The sequence below is a fragment of the Theropithecus gelada genome, chromosome 2 (assembly GCF_003255815.1).
Source record: "Theropithecus gelada isolate Dixy chromosome 2, Tgel_1.0, whole genome shotgun sequence".
Classification (NCBI taxonomy): Eukaryota; Metazoa; Chordata; class Mammalia; order Primates; family Cercopithecidae; genus Theropithecus; species Theropithecus gelada.
In genome coordinates this window covers 89,912,405-89,927,632 of record NC_037669.1, presented here as the reverse complement: position 1 = coordinate 89,927,632, position 15,228 = coordinate 89,912,405, and the positions used below count along the sequence as shown (strand labels likewise).

Here is a 15,228-nt window from a genome sequence, read left to right as displayed (position 1 = left end):
CGCAGCGCTAGTGGAGGAAAGTGCAGGGTGATGAAACGGAGACCAGGCCCCTGGGCCTGGAAAACATGGCAGTGAGGGCCTATGGGTGCACGGTGGGAGTGGATGGGGGCCTCTGAGGTACTTGCTGATCCTGGCTGCTTGGGTAGAAAGCTGTAAACAGCCAAAGAATGTTGTTTGCTTGCATGGGGCCAGGAGAGCCTGCCCAGGTCCAAGACTACAGGTACCTACTCCCGGAGTGGGAAAAGGCCACATCCAGGAAGCCCACGAGCCCAGGCAGGGATCTGTCCTTCCACTTGCCCTCCTGAAGGGCCCTGCGGCTCCCATTGGCCCCTGTTATTCACCTGCCAGCTGGCCAGGCCAGGCCAGGTACACCAGGTCCTCAGGCTCAGGAAGGAGAGCATGGCCCCACTTCCACTTCCAGGGGACCTGCTCCCACCTCTGTCCCTGCTTGGCTGGAGGCCTCCAGGGCTGGGCAACAAAGCTGCAACACTTAGAATACCCACACTGCCCCATCAGCCTTGGGAGGTGGTAGGAAAATGCCTTTTTCAGGGATGGAAGGATCAAAGCCCATTCTCAAGCCCTGGTATATTCACTCAGGTGGACTTGAGGGCTCCACTCTGCCACTGTCAACATACAGTCCCTCCAGAGAAGTACCCCTCATGCTACAAATGGGGCATGTTCACCAGACTAAGCTTCAGGACAAGACCCCAAGTCATTCCCAACTGAGGCTCCGAGTTACAGGAGCTCCATCCTGTCTGTAAAACTCCCTCAGGTTTCGGCTCTGGGTTTGGTGGGGGTTGTTCCACCTCCAACCTAGAAAGAGAGGTCAGAGGAAGGGAGGTCATAGGCCACCCCCCAACCTCTTAGCAGTGATGCAGAGCTACCTGTCCAGGATGGGGGACTCCAGATGGGCCCCGCCCTGTGGTGCAGAAGTGAGATTTGCTGCTCCTCCTGCATCTGCCCTTCTCCTGCCCTCCTCTCCCTCCCCGATCTGGCTGTCGTGGAAGAAGCCACTGCTTGTCAGGTCGCTGAAGTACTAAGTGGCCCAAGTGGTGAGGAAGGACCGGGACTGGGTCCCGAGGGCCCATCCGACCTCCAGTTGAGAGCCCCTCCCCTGACCTCTGGCTGCCCGCCCACCCCAGCCGGTCCCTGGAAACTGAGGTGGCAGCTGAGCTCCCCATTATCTCTCCCCACAGCTCCCCACCTGTGGAGGGACAGGTGAGATATTGGAGTCCCCAGGTGGTGCCCCCACCCAGTGATTCCCTTTGCCTGCTGAGCCCCTGGAGCTGGGGTTTCTTCCTCCCTTGCCTTGGCTGGTCACCTGGCTTCTGGGACCACCACCTGGGGCACACTACTGCCTTGAGACCCAATAGGGGAGGGGTTGTCCCTACCAGCCCCTCCCTCGTGCCCATTCCACTCCCGCCTGGCCGCCTTCTCCAGCCCATCCGGCTGCCTGCCCGGCTGCCTGCCCGGTCACCCGATCCGCCCTCTAAACTTTACGGCGCAGCGCGTGGGGCGGTGGCTGGCCTGGTGGGGGCGGGGGCTGCTCCTTAAAGGAGCCGTCAGAGGGTCCCGTGCGGCCCCAGGGTGGGAAGGGGCCAGAGTGGAGAGGTGCCTCTGCGGGAGTCCTCGGTGGAGTGTGAGAAGGCAGCCTGTGGTGGCCTGGAAGACCTCTAGAACCTGAGAAGAGGCAGTGGCAAGTGTCAGCAGGGGGAAGGAGGGAGGTGGGGGTCCTGGCCTGGGACGGGGCCAGGAGCTGGGCAGGAGTGTGGGTGGAGGGGCCTGGAACCTGCCCCAGCAGCCACTCCACTTGCTTAATCCCACCTGGAACCTTGCCCCACTCCCTGGGCTCCTGTGTCCAGCACCTGCCCAGCTGGCCCCTGGAAAGGAGACTGGGCATGGCAGCCAGGTCTTTGCCCCAGCTGAGGGCCCGGGGGAGGTGTCTGGCTCCTAGAGTGAAGCGGCTCAAAGACGGGGAAACCTCAAGGGTTGAGAGAAGTGAAGGGAGAGGCTCAGAGAGGCTGTGGAGGCACTGAGAGGGAAGGCCAGCTCAGCGAGGCCAGGAGGCTGGGGCACAAGTGAAGGGCTGCCTCACCTTGCCCCTCTTTGATTCCTCAGGGGTGTGGAGAGACAGCCCTCAAGCTCAGATGCAGAGGCTGCTTCAGCTGGGTTGGGAGCAGTCCCCAAGTCAGAGGCTGAGGCTTCTGCCCAGGTCCTGGGTCTCCTGGGTGGCACTTCTCCCTATGGAGTGATTGATGCTGCAGTTGGATTTGCTCACTTGCATGCCCGGAGACACGTCCACCCTTATGGGTGCACACGTTTGCACATGCACAAATGTGCAACACATCTGTGTGCAAAATATGCACATATCGCACATATGCACTCCATAGATTGCATGGTGCCACATGCATGTGCACACCAACCCATATCCACACATGTGCAATATGCCACTATATATTTGCACACAGACATGTAAACATGTGCATACACATGTGCATACACACTACACACATGCGCACATCACAAGGGGACACTCGGAAACACATTCACATTCACAGGCACCCACACCTTTGACTCCAGCCTCAAAAGTGTCTCTGTGTTTTTCTGCGGGACCGTGGGGACACTGCCACCTCCAGAGGCCTGACCCGCTCCTGTCACTCTCTCTCTTTTGACTGGCTTGTTTTGCTCATTGCACTTGGCACCCTCAGCATCCATCCTTGTTGGTGCTCTGTCCTCTCTCACATGGGGACCTTGCCTATGTCTCCCAGTATCCCTCCTCCCAGGCCGAGGCTGGCATGAAGTTGGTGCGCATGGTGAATTAATGTCTGTGAGTGTGTATACAAGAGGGGAGGTTACTGAGAAGGGTGACGTGGTGAGGCGAGCCTGCCAGTGCAGGGTGACCCTGAGGGTGTGCCCAGTGGCGTGGGTGTGTCTGTGATTGTGGCCAGGCGGGGCACCCTCGGAGGGGAGGGTTCGGAAGTGGAATGTGACCCCCCAGCCTCTTTCCCCTAGGGGCTGTAATCTGATCCCTGGGGACTCCCCCTCCCTAGCCTCCCGCCCTCGCCTTCACTGCCGACTCCTTCTCTTCCAGATCCTGGGGCAGAGTCCAGGGCAACTCAAGGCTCCTCCACACACACACCCGCTGAACCCTGAGCGCCCCGAGCTGCTGAGATGGGGCGGGCCGGGGCCGCCGCCATGATCCCAGGCCTGGCCCTGCTCTGGGCAGTGGGGCTGGGGGGTGCCACCCCCAGCCCCCCACGCCTTCGGCTCTCCTTTCAAGGTAGGTGCACCTGGCAGGCAGGAGGGCCCAGCTTGAGGTGGGCAGGAAAGGGTCCCGGTATGGCCAGGGGGCTCTGTGTTGGTTGTTGCCCCATGTGCGTGCCTGTCACCAGACTCTGGTGATTAGTGGGCACTCTCAGGCCACCTCCAGTTAACCCTGTCTGGGCCTCAGCCCCCAGCCTCTGCCCACATTCTCTTCGTGCTTTCTCAGGAAGACCCCTCCTGTCCCCATAGCAACAGACCTTGTCTCTGTTCCGTTCAGTAACCCCAACAAGGCGATACTCCTTCAGCAGAGCAACAGGGAAGTCAGAGCCCCCTTCTCATGCCTCCGGTACAGGAGGGTGGCCCCTGGGCAGTGGCAGTGAATAGGCAGTTCTGCTGAGCTCAGGCTGGTGGTGGAGTGGCAGGAAAGGAACTATCAGCCTGACTTTTGGGAGTTGGGGTTCTGGCCATCCCTGCATGCCGGTCTCCCCCAGGACTCTGGTGTCCATGAGCCTGGCCTCCCAGTGTGCCCGCCTGGAGATACCACCTGTCTGAGCGTGCCCAAGTTCAACCTGCCTTCCTCTTCCTGGGGGGGTGTACCACCTCCCCTGGCAGCTCCACACGTGCACCTGGGTGGGCTTGGGTTTGCGTGTGTAAACTCACACACATGTAAACTCACATGTATACAGGCCAAGTCCTAAGGACAACCTTGGCCCATAGAGTCCCCACCAGGCAAGACCTAGGGGAGGCTTCCAGCATGGCTGGCGAGTCCTCAGCAGTGTCCTGCCCTGCAGAGCTCCAGGCCTGGCATGGTCTCCAGACTTTCAGCCTGGAGCGAACCTGCTGCTACGAGGCCTTGCTGGTGGATGAGGAGCGTGGACGCCTGTTTGTGGGCGCCGAGAACCATGTGGCATCCCTCAGCCTGGACAACATCAGCAAGCGGGCCAAGAAGGTGCCAGGGTCCCCCAACCCCAGCACTGCCCAGGGAAGGAGCCCTAGGACCCCACTCCAGCCTACCTGGAGAGACTCAGAGGAATGGGCTCCCTGAGGTAGAGAATATCCCAAGTCCCTGACCTGTGTCCCCTCTCCCCCAACCTCCCCATAGCTGGCCTGGCCGGCCCCTGTGGAATGGCGAGAGGAGTGCAACTGGGCAGGGAAGGACATTGGTGTGAGTGCTGGCTGTCCAGGCTGGGAGTGGGGAGGGTCAACCCCTCACCCCAGAGACAGGGCAGGGCTAAAACAGAGGCCTGCCTGTTCTGGCTGGGATGAGGGCAGGGAGGTCGAGGTGGCTGGGGTCTGGGGGTGGTGAGTCAGGGTTGGGGCTCGTGTAATTCTTCTGGGGGGCCTCTGAGTCATGGAGGCTTTGCAGGCCTGTGCTTCCCCAGACGCCCATCCTGGTGAGGCCTGGGCTGGTCAGCAAGGGCCCCCAGTTCCCTGTGGCCCATGTTAGTACTTGCCTGGGTGGATGCCAAAGAGAGAGAGGGGTGAGGATGCCACTGGTGAGCTGGGACCTCTTAAGGCCATGTCCCTGGGGGAAACCTCACACCTCCAAACCTACTAGACTGAGTGCATGAACTTTGTGAAATTGCTCCACGCCTACAACCGCACCCACTTGCTGGCCTGTGGCACGGGAGCCTTCCACCCAACCTGTGCCTTTGTGGAAGTGGGCCACCGGGCAGAGGTAAGGCCGTATCTAGGCAGGGAGGGAGGTCAGGAGGGTAAGAAAGCCCTGGTAGTCACAACTTGCCACACCTCCCAGGAGCCCGTGCTCCGGCTGGACCCAGGAAGGATAGAGGATGGCAAGGGGAAGAGTCCTTATGACCCCAGGCATCGGGCTGCCTCCGTGCTGGTGGGTGAGTCCAAGGGCTAAGGCCCCAACAGAACCCCTTAGAAACTGCCGAACCTCACAAAGTCCCAAGACCCCCAAGAGCTCCAGGAATTCCCCCATAGCCTCACTGACTCCCTGAGAGCTCCCAGAGCTCCCCAGGACTTCCTGCCCCAAGAGCCCTCCGCTTGGCTGAGCAGCCCTTTCTCTGTCTGTAGGGGAGGAGCTATACTCAGGGGTGGCAGCAGACCTCATGGGCCGAGACTTTACCATCTTTCGCAGCCTGGGCCAACGTCCGAGTCTCCGAACAGAGCCACACGACTCCCGCTGGCTCAATGGTGAGAGGCTGGTGGGGTTGGTGGGAGGAGGCCGTCACCCTCCCACAGGGCAGGTGCCAAGCAAGGCCCATATAGTAAGTGAGCAGTGGGTGTGGCCAGGTCTTACCAAATACCCTCCTTAATCAGGCACTGGTGTCACAGAGACAGATACGACAGGTATGACTGTGACCTCTTTGAGTTCACAGATCACATACATGATAAGATCAAGTCCAATGGCCATGAGGCCAGAGAGAGACAAGAGAGGAAGTGAAAAGGAGACTGGGTGGGTGGAGGGGGTTGGGTAAAGGAAGCTGCTGTGCTGAGGGGAGTATGAGCTAATTCCCAAGCACAAGAGAGCCAGCCAGCAAAGTTCAGAGATGAGCATTCCAGGCAGAGGGAGCAACTAGTGCAAAGGCCTGGATGCAGGAACAAGCAAAGGAATAGACTTGCAGAGCTAGTAATGATAAGGGGGTCTGGACTGTCAGGGGCCAGAGTTATTTATTCTAAGAGCCATGGGGGCTGGGCACAATGACTTGTGCCTGTAATCCCAGCACTTTGGGAGGTGAGGCAGACAGATTGCTTGAAGACAGGAGCTTCATACCAGCCTGGGTTACAAAGCAAGACCCTGTCTCTGCAAAAAAGAAAATAAAATTAGCTGGGGGCAGTGGCATGCACACACCTGTAGTCCTGGCTAGTCAGGAGGCTGAGATGGAAGGATCACTTGAGCCCAGGAGTTGGAGGCTGCAGTGAGCATGATGCTGCCACTGCAGAACACAGCAGACTCTGTCTCTAAGTAAAATAAAAATTAAATAAGGGCTAGGGGCTGGTGGGCGCAGTGCCTCACACCTGTAATCCCAGCACTTTGGGAGACTGAGGCAGGCAAATAGCTTGAGGCCAGGAGTTTGGGACTAGCCTGGCCAACATGGTGAAACCCTGTCTCTACTAAAAAATACAAAAATTGGCCAGGTGCAGTGGTGTGCACCTGTAATCCCAGCACTTGGGGAGGCCGAGGCGGGCGGATCACCTGAGGTCAGGAATTTGAGACCAGCCTGGCCAACATGGTGAAACCTTGTCTCTACTAAATATGCAAAAATTAGCCGGGCGTGGTGGTGTGCATCTGTAATCCCAGCTACTCAGGAGGCTGAGGCAGGTGAATGACTCTAACCCAGGAGGCTGAGGTTGCAGTGAGTGGAGACTGTGCCACTGCACTCCAGCCTGGGCGATAGAGCAACACTTCGTCTCAAAAAATAAAATAAAATAAAATAAGCCAGGTGTGGTGGTGGGCTGTGTCTGTAATCTCAGCTTCTCGGGAGGCTGAGATTGTAGTGAGCCGAGATCCAGCACTCCAGCCTAGGCGACAGAGAAAGACAGTCTCAAAAAATAATAATACAATAAAAAGCAATGGGACCCAGCAGAAGGATTTGAAACAGGAGTGGGGAGCATCTGGTTATGCTAGGGAGGAAGATTCATGAGTGAAGGTGAAACCAGATTACCTCATCTCCCTCCTACCCGAGCCTAAGGTGCTGGGCGACTGTGTGGGGTGAGATCGGAGGCTAGCCGGGCTTCCCGCCTGGGCCCCCAGGTAGCCACGGTCTCTGCTGCCCCCTCGCGGCTGCTTCTTGCCTCGCAGGCCCTGATCCTTTGGATTCGGTCGGCGCAGAGCGCCAACTGAACATGGTCCTAGAGGTTGGGTGGTCAGACACTGTGATCCCGTGTGCTGTGCCCGCGCAACGGGAAGGGGAAGCAGCGCGTGGGTCTCGTATCAGGAGGCGAGGCCAGGACCCGCTGACCCATGCCTCCTGCCGCGGTCAGAGCCCAAGTTTGTCAAGGTATTTTGGATCCCGGAGAACGAGAACCCAGACGACGACAAAATCTACTTCTTCTTTCGTGAGACGGCGGTAGAGGCGGCGCCGGCACTGGGACGCCTGTCCGTGTCCCGCGTTGGCCAGATTTGCCGGGTGAGGAGTCCCTGGGCCACACCCGGCGACCCTGCCCCTACCCCTTTGCCTGCCCTGATCTCGCCCTCATCCCCTCTGATCGTCCCGGCAGAACGACGTGGGCGGCCAGCGCAGCCTGGTCAACAAGTGGACGACGTTTCTGAAGGCGCGGCTGGTGTGCTCAGTGCCGGGCGTCGAGGGCGACACCCACTTCGATCAGCTCCGTGAGTGCGGGAGTGGGTATGGGGTTGGGGAGGGGGGCAGCGGTGCAGACTCCAGGAGCCCCCGGCGCAGCGGGGCTGTGCGCCCTACCCCAGCTAGGCCCGTTCCCCGCAGAGGATGTGTTTCTGTTGTCCTCGCGGGACCACCGGACCCCGCTGCTCTATGCTGTCTTCTCCACGTCCAGGTGAGGGGCGGGAGGTAGGGAGCGCCTGAGCAGGCTGCTGGGTTCCACCGGGCCCCTCACCCCGCCCTGGTCTTCTCCTCCAGCAGCATTTTCCAGGGTTCTGCAGTGTGCGTGTACAGCATGAACGACGTGCGCCGGGCCTTCCTGGGACCCTTTGCACACAAGGAGGGGCCCATGCACCAGTGGGTGTCATACCAGGGTCGCGTCCCCTACCCGCGGCCAGGCATGGTTCGTAGCCCAGGAACTTTTGCTACAACCCACTTCAAAGCCTCAAGGGTTTGAGAACTTGGCCTGGGGTCTTCTTGGTGAATGTGCTTTCTTCCTTTGGTTATGGGTGGGAAAACATTTCCATAAGACAAAGCTTGTTTCCTGCCTCTGACTTCCCAGGGCAAGGCTGCATCTCCTCTCTAATTCTCAGGGCAGGGTTCTGTCCCCATCCCCCTTCATGTTCCCAGAGGCTTGGCATGGAGGGCCGCCTATCAAGCCCCCATATCTATATCCCTACTGCACCTTCCTTCCCCCCGCCCCCAGTGCCCCAGCAAGACCTTTGGCACCTTCAGTTCCACCAAGGACTTCCCCGACGATGTCATCCAGTTTGCGCGGAACCACCCCCTCATGTACAACTCTGTCCTGCCCATTGGGGGGCGCCCTCTTTTCCTACAAGTTGGAGCCAATTACACCTTCACTCAAATTGCCACGGACCGGGTTGCAGCCGCTGACGGACACTATGACGTCCTCTTCATTGGCACAGGTCAGGGTCCCTCCACAGCGACCCCCAGGATCCCATCCAGGCCCTGTGGGCTGCTGGTGGAAGCTCTCCCTGTTCAGTCCCATCTCCACATCCTTTCCCGGGCTGTGTCTCCACCTTCTGGAAGCTGCCCAACCCACACTCTTCCAGTCCACACTCTTCACAACCCAAATATGCTGAGGGTAGAAGCCTCAAAGGCGAGGAGACCCTAGCTCCAGCTGTCCGGGAGCACCAATGGTCATTACCCCTTCTCATTCCTGCAGACGCTGGCACGGTACTGAAGGTGATCTCGGTCCCCAAAGGCAGTAGGCCCAGCGCAGAGGGGCTGCTCCTGGAGGAGCTGCACGTGTTTGAGGTGAGGCCTCGACCCCAGTCGCCCGGGACCCCTCCACACCCCACTAAGCCCTGACCCCGTCGCCCCTCCTCCCTCTCAGGACTCGGCCGCTGTCACCAGCATGCAAATCTCCTCCAAGAGGGTGAGTGACCAGGATGGGGGTGGGGGTGGGATGGACTGAGCTTGTGCCTGGAGTGTCCCCAGCCTCTGGTCCCTCTTGGTAGTTCGCAGTCCCGCGTTTGAGTACAGGCTCTGGCTTTGCCAGACTGTGTGACCTGAGGCGTAAGACCTCAGTGTTCCCATCTGTCGAGTGGGAGAAGGGATCCCTGACCGATGGGTGGCAGGCGTGGGGTCGCCCTCGGTCAGCCCAGAGCCCCTCGTGCCCCCTAGCACCAGCTGTACATAGCCTCGCGGAGCGCGGTGGCCCAGATCGCGTTGCACCGCTGCGCTGCCCACGGCCGCGTCTGCGCCGAATGCTGTCTGGCGCGTGACCCCTACTGCGCCTGGGACGGGGTCGCGTGCACGCGCTTCCAGCCCAGTGTCAAGAGGTGGGCGGGGTCGGGGTTGGGCCGCCGGGAGGGAGGCGAAGGGTCTTTCACTGCCTGGGGCTGAAAGAAGAAGGGCTCATGGAAGATCCGATGTTCCCCACAGGCGGTTCCGGCGGCAAGACGTAAGGAATGGCGACCCCAGCACGCTGTGCTCGGGAGGTGAGTCTCCCAGCTGTCCCTACCCTCAGCCCCAGAAGACGCCCCACCTTCCCTGCCTTGCCTAAATCTGACGTTCTTCTGCCCCAAGACTCGTCTCGTCCCGCGCTGCTGGAACACAGAGTGTTCGGCGTGGAGGGCAGCAGCGCCTTTCTCGAGTGTGAGCCCCGCTCGCTGCAGGCGCGCGTAGAGTGGACTTTCCAGCGCGCAGGGGTGACAACCCATACCCAGGTGAGCCTTACTCCACCCTCCCTGCCAGGCTCCTGTCCCACCCCCTGCATCCAGGAGAGGCCCCGCCCTACCCAACGAAGCCCCGCCCAACCAGACCCACTCCCCGCCGCGTCGTTTGGTCCCTCACCTGCACTCCACAAGCTGCGGAGACCCCATTGCTTCCAACCGGGCTCCTGACCCGTCTCCCCTGAATTCGGGAGAAGACCCGCCCTCCACCTGCCCATTGAGGTCCCTGACCCACCCCGCACGTTCATGTAAACCCCGCCTCGTTCGGATTCTCCCTTGAAGACCACCAACTCCCTAACACTCAGCCTTAAAATGTGCGCCCGGGGGCACCCCTTTCCCGCCCCACCTCGGTTCCCAATGACTCTTTGCTTCTTCCGTCGCGTGCTAGGGCCTGGAAGCCCTGTTCCCGGCCCGACACTCCCGCCTCACGCTGTCCCCTGCCCGCAGGTGCTGGCACAGGAGCGCACCGAGCGCACCGCCCGGGGACTACTGCTTCGCAGGCTGCGGCGCCGAGACTCAGGCGTGTACTTGTGCGCTGCAGTCGAGCAGGGCTTTACGCAACCGCTGCGTCGCCTGTCGCTGCACGTGTTGAGTGCTACGCAGGCCGAACGGCTGGCGCGGGCCGAGGAGGCTGCGCCCGCCGCGCCGCCGGGCCCCAAACTCTGGTACCGGGACTTTCTGCAGCTGGTGGAGCCGGGCGGCGGTGGCAGCGCGAACTCCCTGCGCATGTGTCGCCCACAGCCTGCGCTGCAGTCACTGCCCCCGGAGTCGCGGAGGAAGGGCCGTAACCGGCGGACCCACGCTCCTGAGCCACGCGCTGAGCGGGGGCCGCGCAGCGTAACGCACTGGTGACCGGACTGTCCCCACGCCGGGAACCAAGCAGACTACAGGCGGGAGAGGAGCCAGATAGACCCTGAAAAGACAGACGGGTTGGGGCCGGGCACATTGGGAGTCCCAGGCCGACGGAGACACCAACCGACAGGCCCTGGCTGAGGGCAGCTGCGCGGGCTTATTTATTAACAGGATAACCCTTGAATGTAGCAGCCCCAGGAAGGGCGGCACAGGCCGGGCGCAGGATTCAGCCAGGAGGGAAGAGAGGGGGAAGATGGGCTCCAGAGCAACGACCAGGGCCGAGGAGGTGCCTGGAGTGCCCACCCTGGGGGACAGACCCCACCTCCTTGGGTAGTGAGCAGTGAGCAGAAAACTGTGAACAGGCTGGGCTGTTGGAAGTGGGGCGAGGCAGGCCGACTGTACTAAAGTAACGCAATAAACGCATTATCAGCCAAAGCTGGAATGGCCCCAGCAGACAACCCCAGTTCTAGGCCTTGCTATGTGGTCTTGGGCACCTTCCTGGCGGTGTCAGGGCCCGAGTTTCTCCTGTCCAAAGTTGCCTGGTGAGGATTAAAGGTGGTTCCGGCCAGGTGCGGTGGCTCACGCCTGTAATCCCAACACTTTGGGAGGCCAAGGCGGGCGGATCACGAGGTCAGGAGATGGAAACCATCCTAGCTAACAGTGAAACCCCGTCTCTACTAAAAATACAAAAAAATTAGCCTGGCGTGGGGGCACGCGCCTGTAATCCTAGCTACTTGGGAGGCTGAGGCAGGAGAATCACTCGAACCCGGGAGACGGAGGTTGCAATGAGCCTAGATGTCGCCCCTGCACTCCAGCCTGGGCGACAGAGCGAGACTCCTCAAAAAAAAAAAAAAAAAGAAGAAAAGAAAAAAGTGGTTCCACATGACTGAATAGGTTCTGTAGGGACTTTGAGAATAGTGACACGCAGGGCACATTGTGCATAATATAACTTCAGGACTAAGTGCTATGAAGAAAATAAAACTGGGCCGGGCACGGTGACTCACTTCTGTAATCCCAGCATTTTGGGAGGCTGAGGCAGTCGGATCACAAGGTCAGGAATTCAAGACCAGCCTGACCAACATGGTGAAACCCCATCTCTACTAAAACTACAAAAATTAGGTGGGTGTGGTGGCACGCGCCTTTAATCCCAGCTACTCAGGAGGCTGAGGCAGGAGAATTGCTTGAACCAGGGAGGCAGAGGTTTCAGTGAGCCGAGATCGCCCCACTGCACTCCTGCCTGGGCAACAAAGCGAGACTCCGTTTCAAAAAAAGAAAAGAAAACTGGGTGATGTGGAAAAGAATGTATGCGGCCCAGCCCGGTGGCTCATGCCTGTAATCCCAGCACTTTGGGAGGCCGAGGCGGGCGGATCATGAGGTCGGGAGATCAATACCATCCTGGCTAACACGGTGAAACCCCGTCTCTACTAAAAATACAAAAAATTAACTGGGTGTGCGCCTGTAGTCCCAGCTACTCGAGAGGCTAAGGCAGGAGAATGGCGTGAACCTGGGAGGCGGAGCTTGCAGTGAGCCGAGATCATGCCACTGCACTCCAACCTGGCCGACAGAGCAAGACTCTGTCTCAAAAAAAAAAAAAAACAAAAAGGAATGTACGCAGAAGGCCTCACTGAGGGGGTGACATTTGAGCTCCCTGACAAGAAGGGGCCCGCCACAGGGCTATCTGGGAGCAGAGCATTCCAGGAGGGAACAGCCACCGCCAAGCCCCTGAGGTGGTAACGAGCTTGTTAACTTTGAGGATCATCAGGGAGGCCAGTGTGAGACAGCGGAGTGACAGGTTTGAGGTGTGTAGGAAGTAGAGCCCACAGTCTTGCTTTGCCCCCATTGGGAAGGAAGGGCACAGGGATCCAACCACAGAGGGAAAGCTGGAAGCTGGACCACCTCCTCCCTTCAAGGTAAGCAGTAATGTGCATCCTTACACAAACTTATGCAACCTGTCTGCCCTTGTGGAGATGGCAGCAGGGGAGGACCAAAACCGTGGATTGTGATAAATGCTCCAGATGTGGTTCTCAGTGTACACTGCCAGGGAGAAGCCACTGTTATTCCGACTTTACACATGAGCAAACTGAGTTCAGGGAGGAGAGATCCTTTACCTAAGGTTGTAAGCTTAGTAACAAACGAACCAGCCTCCAACCTAGGTCTACCCACTGGCCAGCATGGGTGCTGTGGGTATATCTGTCCACTTGTGAGGCTATCAGAGCCCTCATCAGGCTTCAGTTGTCCATCACCCTCTATAAGACACACACAACAACAGTATTGTGTGGTAGCAGGTCATGCAGTGGAGGCTGCTTGTCTTGTGTTCGCTGGGAGGAGAGATGACTGGGCTGTGGGTAAGAGTCTGCAGGGGTGGAGGGGTGGCCGAGTAGAGATGCACAGGGGTTCCTTGTCTGCCTTGGCTGCCACGTGGGGCCTTGCTGAGCCTGGGGTGGCCATTCTGGATATATAGGGAGGTGCGCTTCCCCTTGAAGGTCCCTGGGCACCTAGACTAGTGGAGGCAGGCTCCTGGCTGGCTCCCTCACCAGGTAGATAGTCCAGGCTGGCCCACGTGGATCACTCTGCCCCTTCCCATGGCTGAGGGCTGCCCCCTCTAAATATAGCCCAGTGGGCTGAGCTCAGGCCTATTTTAGGCCAAGACTGGGAGGCAGCCAGGCCTTCCCTGGGCTCTCAAAGGAGCCACTGCTGCCTTTGTCCAGTCCTGCTACTGGATGCCATCATCGGCCCCCGACTGCCCACTGTTTGCCATGCCTGAGGAGACCCAAGAAGGTAGGAGAGGGTGACCATGAGGGAGGGCAAGCCCTCAGTCCTGTGACCTTGTGGACCATGGAGAGACCCACCCTCTGTCCCACTGACCTCATTGTCTTGAGTAAGTTAGTTACCCATTTTCATTCCCCAGCTCCAGTAAAAGGACCTGCCCCCTATGCAGGAAGGAAAAGCCTGCCATGCTTGGAACCCCTTGTCACCTCAGGCCCTGCTTCAGTTTCCCCTGCTAGGGACATTAAGGAGGAATGGGGGAAGCTACCCAGTTAGGAGTGGATCAACTACAGGCTGTGCTCAGGTGGGTGTGGGCATCCGGGCAGCTGCCTGGCCAGTTCAGCTCTTAAAGGAGGAAGCTGGGATTGGGGTGGGCAGTGGTTCCAGAAAGCATTTGGGTACCTGTCCCATGGACTGAAAAGTAGATAGGCCTCTGGCCTCCCCTGACTTGGGTCTAAATATCCCTAACTGCCTAGGGTTGGGGGTCCCTTGGCCCGGTCAGACTGAGACTCAGCTAGTCAAGAGCTTGGTGGCCACTCGCCTAACTGCACCACTGCATATAAGAAGTACTGATGCGGCCGGGCGCGGTGGCTCAAGCCTGTAATCCCAGCACTTTGGGAGGCCGAGGCGAGTGGATCACGAGGTCAGGAGATCGAGACTATCCTGGCTAACATGGTGAAACCCTGTCTCTACTAAAAATACAAAAAACTAGCCGGGCGTGGTGGCGGGCGCCTGTAGTCTCAGCTACTTGGGAGGCTGAGGTGGGAGAATGGCGTGAACCCGGGAGGCGGAGCTTGCAGTGAGCCGAGATCACGCCACTGCACTCCAGCCTGGGAGCACAGCGAGACTCCGTCTCAAAAAAAAAAAAAAAAAAAAAGAAGTACTGATGCTCAGAGGAGCCAGGACAGCAGAAATCTAGGAAGCTATAGGTCCAGTACTGGCCAGGACATAGGACTGTCTGCTCCATGGCTCCATCTTATAGCCCATGACAGAGCTAGCAAGCTCCTCTTATCACATTTTCAACTTTTTTTTTTTTTTTTTTTCCTGAGAAGGAGTCTCGCTCTGTCATCTAGGCTGGAGTACAGTGGCGTGATCTCGGCTCACTGCAACCTCCGCCTCCCAGGTTCAAGCAGTTCTCTGCCTCAGCCTCCCAAGTAGCTGGGATTACAGGCGCCTGCCACCATGCCTAGCTAATTTTTGTATTTGTAGTGGAAACAGGGTTTCACCATCTTGGCCAGGCTGGTCTTGAACTCCTGACCTCGTGAGCCACCCGCCTCAGCCTCCCAAAGTGCTGGGATAACAGGCGTGAGCCACCACGCCCGGCCCCAACTTTTTTTTTTTTTTTTTTCATTTTATTTTTGAGACGGAGTCTCGCTCTGTAGCCCAGGCTGGAGTGCAGTGGCCGGATCTCAGCTCACTGCAAGCTCCGCCTCCCGGGTTCACGCCATTCTCCGGCCTCAGCCTCCCGAGTAGCTGGGACTACAGGCACCCGCCACCTCGCCCCGGCTAGTTTTTTGTATTTCTTAGTAGAGACGGGGTTTCACCGTGTTAGCCAGGATGGTCTCGATCTCCTGACCTCGTGATCCACCCGTCTCGGCCTCCCAAAGTGCTGGGATTACAGGCTTGAGCCACCGCGCCCGGCCCCGGCCCCAACTTTTTAAAATTTTTTGTCACCCAGGCTGGAGTGCAGTGGTGTGGTCTCGGCTTACTGCAACCTCCACCTCTCAGGTTCAAGCGATTCTCCTGCCTCACTCTCCTGAGTAGCTGGGATTACAGGCATGCACCACCACGCCCGGCTAATTTGTTTTTTTGTTTGCTTTTTTTTTTTTTTTTTTTTTTTT

General features: G+C 58.7%; 2 protein-coding genes and 1 long non-coding RNA gene across 7 annotated transcripts in view; 2 read left to right on the top strand and 1 right to left on the bottom strand.

The window, feature by feature from the left end:
* Nucleotides 1-570: 570 nt before the first annotated feature.
* Nucleotides 571-1,294, bottom strand: LOC112618990. Its single transcript, XR_003118154.1, has 2 exons — nt 1,205-1,294; nt 571-813 (listed from the first exon to the last, which is right to left on the bottom strand). It is a non-coding gene; the product is annotated as an uncharacterized LOC112618990 (long non-coding RNA).
* A 197-nt stretch (nt 1,295-1,491) lies between these two features.
* Nucleotides 1,492-11,084, top strand: SEMA3B (semaphorin 3B). 4 transcript variants are annotated; one of them, XM_025376701.1, is made up of 18 exons: nt 1,492-1,696; nt 3,092-3,280; nt 4,056-4,213; nt 4,367-4,429; nt 4,823-4,942; nt 5,021-5,114; nt 5,305-5,424; nt 7,216-7,361; nt 7,453-7,564; nt 7,677-7,746; nt 7,833-7,974; nt 8,278-8,497; nt 8,758-8,849; nt 8,929-8,970; nt 9,219-9,376; nt 9,480-9,535; nt 9,624-9,763; nt 10,217-11,084. In XM_025376701.1, the coding sequence occupies exons 2-18, from the start codon at nt 3,172-3,174 to the stop codon at nt 10,619-10,621; spliced, it is 2,247 nt and encodes a 748-aa protein (XP_025232486.1). In that variant the 5' UTR covers nt 1,492-1,696; nt 3,092-3,171; the 3' UTR covers nt 10,622-11,084. The 4 variants fall into 4 exon arrangements, with proteins under 4 accessions (XP_025232486.1, XP_025232484.1, XP_025232485.1 ...); XM_025376699.1 differs by having other exon boundaries at nt 7,830-7,974; XM_025376700.1 differs by lacking the exon at nt 1,492-1,696 and having other exon boundaries at nt 2,624-3,280; nt 7,830-7,974.
* A 2,170-nt stretch (nt 11,085-13,254) lies between these two features.
* The window catches only part of LSMEM2 (leucine rich single-pass membrane protein 2), an 8,139-nt gene continuing 6,165 nt past the window's right edge, over nt 13,255-15,228 (top strand). The window contains exon 1 of one of the 2 annotated variants that reach the window (XM_025377560.1): nt 13,255-13,399. In XM_025377560.1, coding sequence (XP_025233345.1) covers nt 13,342-13,399 — 58 coding nt within the window. In that variant the 5' untranslated portion in view covers nt 13,255-13,341. The remainder of the gene's footprint in view (nt 13,400-15,228) is intronic. The other variant, XM_025377559.1, reaches the window with a different exon arrangement.

Excerpts from the sequence above, each read along its gene's own strand:
- SEMA3B (XM_025376699.1), top strand. The coding sequence starts at position 3,172 with ATGGGGCGGGCCGGGGCCGCCGCCATGATCCCAGGCCTGGCCCTGCTC. Across the intron at positions 7,362-7,452 it reads GCGTTGGCCAGATTTGCCGG|AACGACGTGGGCGGCCAGCG; the intron begins GTGAGGAGTCCC and ends TCGTCCCGGCAG. Across the intron at positions 7,975-8,277 it reads CCTACCCGCGGCCAGGCATG|TGCCCCAGCAAGACCTTTGG; the intron begins GTTCGTAGCCCA and ends CCCCGCCCCCAG.